This window comes from Oncorhynchus gorbuscha, linkage group LG10 (genome assembly GCF_021184085.1).
Source record: "Oncorhynchus gorbuscha isolate QuinsamMale2020 ecotype Even-year linkage group LG10, OgorEven_v1.0, whole genome shotgun sequence".
NCBI lineage: Eukaryota > Metazoa > Chordata > Actinopteri > Salmoniformes > Salmonidae > Oncorhynchus > Oncorhynchus gorbuscha.
Genome location: NC_060182.1, coordinates 74,044,156 through 74,054,520, shown reverse-complemented (window position 1 = coordinate 74,054,520; position 10,365 = coordinate 74,044,156). Strand labels below are relative to the sequence as shown.

The 10,365-nt window shown below is 40.4% G+C and overlaps 1 protein-coding gene across 1 annotated transcript; it reads left to right on the top strand.

Annotated features, from left to right (window-relative positions):
• The first annotated feature begins 6,872 nt into the window (after positions 1-6,872).
• Positions 6,873-10,119, top strand: LOC124045286 (protein LBH-like). Its single transcript, XM_046364576.1, has 4 exons — positions 6,873-7,006; positions 8,730-8,820; positions 9,045-9,243; positions 9,384-10,119. The coding sequence occupies exons 2-4, from the start codon at positions 8,731-8,733 to the stop codon at positions 9,455-9,457; spliced, it is 363 nt and encodes a 120-aa protein (XP_046220532.1). The 5' UTR covers positions 6,873-7,006; position 8,730; the 3' UTR covers positions 9,458-10,119.
• Positions 10,120-10,365: the final 246 nt, after the last annotated feature.

The following is a 10,365-nucleotide window of genomic DNA, read 5'->3' as shown; positions in this document are numbered from 1 at the left end:
TTATATAATTTGATTGACTGTGTAAATTGTTTAAAGTAGTCATTGTGCATAGAGTTGTGTGGTTTGTTAAACTTTGAAATGAATGGTTTTTGTTTGGTACACACTTTCATGTAAAAAAACGGAATCTCAGCATAAATCTGTTATCGTGGAATTTCCCATTTTCAATTTTCAATTGAAAACAAGGAAAAGGGCAAGGAAAAGATAGGGAAATCTCACAAGCTCCAGATGTGTGGTGTTAAACCTGAAGATGCCTGGCCTTTGAATTGCAATTGAGATGACGTGAAACTTGAAATATTAAACACTAGTGTTTAGTCATGGAGGCTATGAATTGGAAGACAGTTTCCCTTATCATGACTCCAATTGCATTGCATTGGAGTCATTCCACATCCCTTTTGATTAGCTGAGGGGATTATTTAAGAGTGAAATGCTCTATCTAGAAACAAATTGATCCTTGATTATGATACGGTTTTGGAAACCCTGAATACTCAACTTAATTATCAGCCCAAAATTACTTATTATTAGTTGTTTTACAGATTTTACAGATTTTTTTTTGTGTAACACAGGTACATGAGGCAATGTATTTTTTTTCTTCCCTCCCAAGTTTCCATTAGCTCAGTTGTTGTTTTAGACTAGTTCAGGTAAATGTGCAATGCAAAACACCTCCGTGGGATTCCATTAAAATGGTGCATTGTAAGTTTATCTTTTGTGTTTAAAAAATTAATTTTCCTACGAAACTTAAGTTCCAAACATTTCCAAAAACCATAGCGCAAGCAGGGATTATAAACATTTCTAAATGTTAAATATATTAGCCACATGCTTCATAAACAACAGGTGTAGACGAACAGTGAAATGCTTACGCACGGGCCTGTCCCAACAATGCAGAAACAAGAGAAATAATAGAAAAGTAAAACACGTAATAATATTAGATACACAATGAGTAACACAATGATAACTCAGCTATATACTGTACAAGGGTTACCAGTATCAAATCGATGTGCAGGGGTATGAGGTAATTGAGGTAGATATGTACAGTGCCTTGCGAAAGTATTCGGCCCCCTCGAACTTTGCGACCTTTTGCCACATTTCAGGCTTCAAACATAAAGATATAAAACTGTATTTTTTTGTGAAGAATCAACAACAAGTGGGACACAATCATGAAGTGGAACGACATTTATTGGATATTTCAAACTTTTTTAACAAATCAAAAACTGAAAAATTGGGCGTGCAAAATTATTCAGCCCCCTGAAGTTAATACTTTGTAGCGCCACCTTTTGCTGCGATTACAGCTGTAAGTCGCTTGGGGTATGTCTCTATCAGTTTTGCACATCGAGAGACTGAAATGTTTTCCCATTCCTCCTTGCAAAACAGCTCGAGCTCAGTGACGTTGGATGGAGGGCATTTGTGAATAGCAGTTTTCAGTTCTTTCCACAGATTCTCGATTGGATTCAGGTCTGGACTTTGACTTGGCCATTCTAACACCAGGATATGTTTATTTTTTAACCATTCCATTGTAGATTTTGCTTTATGTTTTATAATCATTGTCTTGTTGGAAGACAAATCTCCGTCCCAGTCTCAGGTCTTTTGCAGACTCCATCAGGTTTTCTTCCAGAATGGTCCTGTATTTGGCTCCATCCATATTCCCATCAATTTTAACCATCTTCCCTGTCCCTGCTGAAGAAAAGCAGGCCCAAACCATGATGCTGCCACCACCATGTTTGACAGTGGGGATGGTGTGTTCAGGGTGTTGCTTTTACGCCAAACATAACGTTTTGCATTGTTGCCAAAAAGTTCCATTTTGGTTTCATCTGACCAGAGCACCTTCTTCCACATGTTTGGTGTGTCTCCCAGGTGGCTTGTGGCAAACTTTAAACAACACTTTTTATGGATATCTTTAAGAAATGGCTTTCTTCTTGCCACTCTTCCATAAAGGCCAGATTTGTGCAATATACGACTGATTGTTGTCCTATGGACAGAGTCTCCCAACTCAGCTGTAGATCTCTGCAGTTCATCCAGAGTGATCATGGGCCTCTTGGCTGCATCTCTGATCAGTCTTCTCCTTGTATGAGCTGAAAGTTTAGAAGGATGACCAGTTCTTGGTAGATTTGCAGTGGTCTGATACTCCTTCCATTTCAATATTATCGCTTGCATAGTGCTCCTTGGGATGTTTAAAGCTTGGGAAATCTTTTTGTATCCAAATCCAGCTTTAAACTTCTTCACAACAGTATCTCGGACCTGCCTGGTGTGTTCCTTGTTCTTCATGATGTTCTCTGCGCTTTTAACGGACCTCTGAGACTATCACAGTGCAGGTGCATTTATACAGAGACTTGATTACACACAGGTGGATTGTATTTATCATCATTAGTCATTTAGGTCAACATTGGATCATTCAGAGATCCTCACTGAACTTCTGGAGAGAGTTTGCTGCACTGAAAGTAAAGGGGCTGAATAATTTTGCACGCCCAATTTTTCAGTTTTTGATTTGTTAAAAAAGTTTGAAATATCCAATAAATGTCGTTCCACTTCATGATTGTGTCCCACTTGTTGTTGATTATTCACAAAAAAATATACAGTTTTATATCTTTATGTTTGAAGCCTGAAATGTGGCAAAAGGTCGCAAAGTTCAAGGGGGCCGAATACTTTCGCAAGGCACTGTGTATATAATTATGAATTAAGTGGCATATAGTAAACAGTAGCAGCAGTGTATTTAATGAGATTTCTGTTGTTTGGCTGTTGTCATGTCAGTCTGTTAACTGGATTTCAGCCGTAAGAATCTGAGTACAGCGCTCAGGCACCAAAACAAGCCATACAGATACCCGCCATGTTGTGGAGTCAACAGAAGTCAAACATAGCATTATAAATATTCACTTACCTTTGATGGTCTTCATCAGAGTGCACTCACCAGGATTCCCAGTTCCACAATAAATGTTTGTTTGTTCGATAAAGTCCATAATTTATGTCCAAATACCTCCTTTTTGTTCACGTGTTTAGTTCACAAATCCAAATTTATGATGCCTGAGCCCAGACGAAAGGTAAAAAAGTTATGTTACAGTTTGTAGAAACATGTCAAACGATGTATAGAATCAATCTTTAGGTCGTTTTTAACATAAATCTTCAATAATGTTCCAACCGGACAATTCCTTTGTCTTTAGAAATGCAATGGAACACAGGTCGCTCTCACGGCCACGCGCGTGACCAGCTCATGGCCTTCTGCCAGACACCTGATTGAAACACCTCTCATTTGCTCCCAGTAGAAGCCTGAACAAGGTTCTAAAGACTGTTGACATCTAGTGGAAGCCTTAGGAAGTGCAATCGGACCAAATTTACACCGTATATTGGATAGGCAAAGAGTTGAAAAACTACAAACCTCAGGTTTCCCACTTCCTGGTTGGATTTCTTCTCAGGTTTTTGCCTGTCATATGAGTTCTGTTATACTCACAGACATCATTCAAACAGTTTTAGAAACTTGCATATCTTAGCTTCTGGGCCTGAGTAGCAGACAATTTACTCTGGGCACATTATTCATCCAAGCTACTCAATACTGCCCCCCAGCCATAAGAAGTTTTAATGACTCCAACCTAACATGCATACCAGACCGGACACATCGCGTGCACGAGTGTCAGAAAATACATTTTGAAATCCTTGTTATTCAATTATTGCACCCACACTGCTCACGCGCCCCAACGAGCATCTGCGATGCCAAGGGCTAAAATAGAACTCCTTTCTATTTCTGACGCAGATTGAGCTGAAAGTCCTGCCTCTCCCATTTCCTCATTAGTTTATAGAAGCAGGTACCCGCGTGCCATTTCCTCATTGGTTATACCCACGTGGATGATTGAAAGACTAAATGTTTTGCCGGTTGTCGTGGTAAAAGTGTAGATGCCAATCACCATATAAGTTCAAAGATGAAAAACCCTGGAAGGAGGAGAGATGACTAGAAACTATTTGGTTGGCCATTTATGTGTGGATTAATTGTCGGAGTAGAAGACCTTGTGAATTTCAGATGAAATAACAACTCAATGTTTATATCCCAGAACAAATTAGCTAGCAACCGCAAGCTAGCTAAATAGGACAAATTAGCTATCAAGTTACATATGTGTTTAATGCTTTTCGACATGTCCCCAAATTAATGTAATTAGTTCAGAGTTTGTTTGATATTTTAACCTGTGTTTCGTGATCACGTTTAGTGTAGGGGGACAAAATAAATTTATGCACGAGAGTGCACGATGGCACACGCGTGCAGCCGGTTTGGGTTCCGTGTTAGATTATGCAAACTTCCGACTTCAACTGTATATATATATATATATATATATATATATATGTATATATATATACATATATATACAGTACATTATTTCTTTTTTGCCTGTTTTGCATGTTATTTTGGCATTAATACGTGTCACATATCAGTTTGCAAACAATGTAAAAAATATATATATTTTAGTTAATAAAGCTGCATACAAAAATGGTCTCTTGTTTGCTTTCTTGATTAAGTCAACTCCAAAATGCAAATGTTTCAGCTTAGCTCAGTGCTTTCTGTGGTGGTGTGGCAGCCAGTCGGAAAATACAGACCATAGGGGTTGGTAATGTTCTCTAGTTGCGCCGTGATTGGCGCAGCGTTCTGTCACTCATGGGGACATTACTTCACCGCAAAATTTACAGGGAGAGATAGAAAATAATTCAAGCTCCTTGGGTGCTGCCATAGAGTTACATTAGAAGTGCCCATCCAAGAAGACTCAAGGTCATTGGCCACACATAAAATGATGTCAAATCACGTTATATCTATCATAGCTTTGATTGGACTGATCATGTCAACATCATACTTTCAAATTCTTACTTAGCAAGCTCGGCAAGCAGTCATCATCATGAATCAAGTCGACAATCTACTGGCAAATCCTTTTCAATCCTTGTCATATGAAGATAAAATATAGATTACATTTATCGGTGAATCATTGGCCATTGGACATAAACATTACACAACAAGTTTGAAATCACAAATTCAACAATGAGTGATTTAGAAGGAATCAATGGCTAACTACAAGCGTTGCAAAGCAATTACTATCGTGCTATTCAGTGGAGTGGGTGTGTTGGCCAAGTCTGGGTTTAAGGGTCTCTTTTCCAAGCTTAAAAGGATAAACATTCAACACAATGGGCCAGAAAAGGTTGAATACATTGGCCATGCTGTTAATCCAGCATGACTTCTGCCACGTTCAAAACAACTGGAGACTCAGAACTGGGAAATGTTAGACTTCAGTGAGTTCAAGACAACTGGGAAACAAGCTCCGAGCACAGCACAAAAATGTGAGTCCAAAAATGTATTGTATGCTGCTGCATACATTATGTAATATGCCAGGGAGGTATGTATACTGTAGCTTAGAAAGTAATACTAAGTGTATGTTGTGTAGTAAGCTGTTAGTAGCCTATGTGCCTCACCCTAATAATTTGGTCCCTTTCCCCCTCATAACATAGCCTACTGTTGTGACTTGGTTGTGCACATTTAGCCTATAGCCTGTTTTAGAGAAATGTAATCCTTGACTATTGTAAGAGCTTTCGTTGTCTATTTATATGCCCCATTTACTTATCCTACGGTTCTGACTTGGTGTACATAGAGAATACTGTAAGAATGGACCATGTTCTGAATTCTGTCACTGTACATTTCAAAAGTGCTGAACAAATAGTTATAAACTCAGCAAAAAAAGAAATGTCCTCTCACTGTCAACTGCATTTATTTTCAGCAAACTTAACATGTGTGAATATTTCTATGAACATAACAAGATTCAACAACGGAGACAAGGGACTAACAGAAATGGAATAATGTGTCCCTGAACAAAGGGGGGGAGGGGGTTCAAAATCAAAAGCAACCGTCAGTATCTGGTGTGGCCACCAGCTGCATTAAGTACTGCAGTGCATCTTCTCCTCATGGGCTGCACCAGATTTGCCAGTTCTTGCTGTGAGATGTTACCCCACTCTTCCACCAAGGCACCTGCAAGTTCCTGGACATTTCTGGGGGGAATGGCCCTAGCCCTCACCCTCCAAACCAACAGGTCCCAGATGTGCTCAATGGGATTGAGATCCGGGCTCTTTGCTGGCCATGGTAGAACACTGACATTTCTGTCTTGCAGGAAATCACGCACAGAACGAGCATATGGCTGGTGGCATTGTCATGCTGGAGGGTCATGTCAGGATGAGCCTGCAGGAAGGGTATCACATGAGGGAGGAGGATGTCTTCCCTGTAACGCACAATATTGAGATTGCGGACCCTCCACCTCCAAATAGATCCCGCTCCAGAGTACAGCCCTCGATGTAACACTCAAGTCGCTCTGGATAAGAGCGTCTGCTAAATGACTTAAATGTAAATGTAAATGTTACCTTACGCCATAGTTTGTTCATCTCAATTTACAGTAGAAACAGCATTTGTTAAATCAAGTCAGCCATATCAGCTATGTTTTTTAAACTGCAGTAAATGAGGCTGAATGAACTGTTTCGCTGCCAGACAAGGCTCCGCTGATAGCCAGGTGTAGCAGTGGTAAGGATTCACTCCATGGTGCTGAAAAAAAGCTCTGCTGTTGGGACAGCTTTATGTAGTCCCAAACAGTTTGTGAGTACCTTTGTCACCGTTATAGTACAAGTAATATATTTTTTAGTGTTGTGTAGTGGCCTTACTGGCATGCATTAATATTTGTTCGATATTTTTGCCCCACCAAGATTTACATGTTAAAATCACAACTGCCCTAGTGTACACTCTTGGGTAATACTTTTGGCAGAATAATCAATTATTCTCTTGTCTCTATCCTACCTGTGGTTTCTCAGTAGGCAATGGTGTCAGTCGAGTCACCCGACTGCGCAAGTGCGCATACTCCAGTCCTCGCGTGCTGGGGAAACTTCATTCGGATATCACTGTGTATAAGGACACTTGCCACTCGGATTTCTCTCTATCAAAAAAAAAAAGATTCTGAAAAAAAACATCTTCCTCAACTCTGCTTTGAAGGACGTAAAACGCTCCAAACAGGTAGACATTAATGATTAAGGTGCGCAGAGTTAGAGTTAGTAGCCTATAAACAGTTTGTGTTTATCAACAAATGGCTTAGGACGAACACAAATATCCTATAATGATAGAGAATAGAGTGTTCAAATGTAGTGTTTTACAGCTTAGCACTGAGTCTATGGGTGTGCATTTCGGACAGAGCTGGACATTGCAACTGCATTGTGTCAGGGTATGACATGGGTGCGTCTTAATATGAGGAGCTGCCTCCTTTCCTATGTCATATTTCTTAGTCCTTACTGAAAGGATTGGATATAGGTGAGTGCATTTTAGCAGTTACTCCAGCTAAGCAATATTTCTTGGCTCTGAAATAGGACAATAGTAAAGATTACACTTACTGTATTTGAACCTGTGTCTCTGACAAGGGAAAGAATTTATTGTGTTGGAATGTATGCAGACTTTGCGTTTGAATAGTTGGATGCACCTTGATGACATTCTTTCCATCTGCAACCATCTTATCACTCACACACCTTTCCTCCTAGTCACATCATGCTGTGGTATTTTATTTTAACCTGATGTCTGTTGGTGTCATGCCATCATTACAGTAGGTAGGTGTGTTTATATGGAGTAACACTACATACCAAACTCTTAACCCACAGCAATGTGTACCCAAGCTTTCGCAATTACATTGCACCATGACTTCCCAACTGATATTGAACAAGAGAAGCCTTTCCCTTGGAGCGAGGACGGCCGAGGGGTCAAGACACAAAATGACCACAGGAATTCCATCTAGGGACAATATGTGCTTTTGAGTAGGAATAAAGGAGCAATTAGCTTGAAAATATACCAAAGTAATACGACACAAGGAAGAAAAAACAAAACACATCCAGGTTTAAAGGACTGAATTCAGACTTTCTTATCATCAGTAATTACTACATAGTACACACTTGAAAACACCCAAATCAGCTGTCTTTTTCCAAACCTTGCCAACTGCTATACTCAGAAAATCCCACAGACTGTCATTCCCATTTCATACGCTGCTTACGTTCAAATCAAAAAGAAAAAAACAAAAACAAGTTCAGCAAGTTTCTGCTCCACTGTCTTCATATTTTCTGAGTTTAGGTTGTTCTTGAAGCGCCAGGTTTCTGTATGCTTATTTGCATGTGAGACTGGAAGTACAGGACCCTGTAGAGTGACTATGATTCTGTGTCAAAACACTTTCAGCATTAGGGCTGTCTCGTTGGACCACAGAGGCTGGCTTGGCACTACTGTACTCTCTGATCTCAGTTGTCATCAAATAAGCAACAGCTGAGTGAGCGAGGGAAGTATAAGAATGACCAAGAAGGGAGATTAAAAAAGCATCACAATTGACTTGAGTAGCTCTGAGTAGAACTGCGATTCAGATGTAGGATCTTCATTTGAGACAGTTTTCTGCAGCAGGAAAATAATCCTGCAGCAACAGGAAATGTGAATTATTATGTGGATTATAAGAATGGACATTTTTGTTGGGGTTTATACATTTTTGTAAAGGAAAATCAAGTCTGAAATTTCTGAGTGGAAATTACAAACTTCAGAAGCCTTTTTAAACCTCAAATACACAAGTGTATTGCAAGAATGTTCTCCTGCAACAGGGTGATCAAATTAAGATCCTACATCTGTATGAATGTATTATAGAAATAAACCACATCCGTTTCTTTGCATAAAAGGGTATACAACAGCAGTATTGCCTTGGTCCCCTTGTTGTTCATAGGATGACTGAGGTGATGAACACACAGGAACCTGTGATAAAGGACTTCAGTGTAGCTGGAGCAGCATCAGGGGATCAGGGCATATCCTTTCAGGTGAGTCTACTGTTGCCTCAATCCATCCATCCATCCACCAGTCACTCAACCAAGAGTTTAATTGACAGCCTACTAATTATGAATGTGCCTTTAATTTTGGTTCTTTCTTGTAAAATGTTGTATGAGCTCTCATTGCAAGGATCTCAGATTTGAACTTCAAATCCCTGTAAGAAAGAGTAAAACACCCTAATAAAGAGTCAATCGACCCTACTTCTTGTGTCCAGATTTTCCCAGATACCCATGAGCGGAATCCCAAGCTGTCCAAGAGACTTCCCTCTATTGTGGTGGAGCCCTCTGATGGGGGCAATGTGGAAAGCGGGGAGCTCCGCTGGCCCCCTATGGATCCCAACTCTGTAGAGGCCCCAGGCGGGATGCAGCCCCACAAACACACTCCTCTTCAGACCACACAGGACCAGGCCGCAGGTAGGATAACCTGGCATGATATTCTGATTACCTCAATGTAAAGTGTGTGTGTGTGTGTATGTGAGAGAGAGAGAGAGAGAGAGAGAGAGAGAGACTCTTTTCCTATCTGATTGTGACAACTCTTTCCATGTGTCTCCCAGATGAAGATCTGCATCACGGGGTGCAGAACAGCAGTGAAGTGGTGTATGGGGCCGTAGTGGAGGAATCTAACTGAGAAGATCATCCATCCACCTCCACAGCTGCTCTCACTGTAAATGTGTCCAGAGTAAGAAAGATAGACAGGTGGGCAGGGGTACTGAGGAGAGTGGAGGAGGGACTTGGAGGGACGTTACCCTCACACCCTGCGCACTGCAAAAAAACCAATGAGTTCATTCTGACGTTTCAGTCTGTACAGCAGTCTGTTAAAGCTGTCTTAAATAGGTTGCTTGTGCAGTTTCATATACATGCAGACTAGATCACAGCTACGCAGCACTGAATAATTTTGTTGTCCTCTAATTGTAGATATTTTGATACCTTGTGCAAAAATGTGGAGTACTTTGTAAGAACTGAGGTGTTTTTGAACAGCAGTATTCAAAGCTGTGTCCAGCATGTATACTCCAAGTAGAATGTAAGCTAGATAAAGTGGTGACAACTGTGGGTATTCCTGTCTCGTGAAAAACTATGATTCTGCTTGTGTACGTGAGTTCTTTCAACTTGTTCTACCATAAAAAGCAACAGCTAACATCCAGAGATAGTCTTAGTTGTTACAATCAATGGGAGTAAAAATGCTGTGTATGTACCGCAACTGCATTTTTCTCATCTGCAGTTTTTATAAACAGTCAATAAGTGAGTGCTGAGATTGAAGCCCCAGTTATTGCACAGACAATAAAGTCTTTAGGCTTACCAAACCTTTTGTTGTTGAATTTGTCAAGCCTGTGCCTTTATACTTTTCTCCCCCTCTCTCTCTCACCCCCTTCATGTCGATCCACTCCCCACCATCCACAATCCCCATGTCTGATGGCTCTCTTGGATCTGGTTTCCTGGTATAGGTCAGATTCAGTGTCTTCATCTAGACACAGACATGAGTGGCAGGGACTCAATCTTATTTTTCTATCTCTCCTTCCTTTTTGGATGTGACCTTTC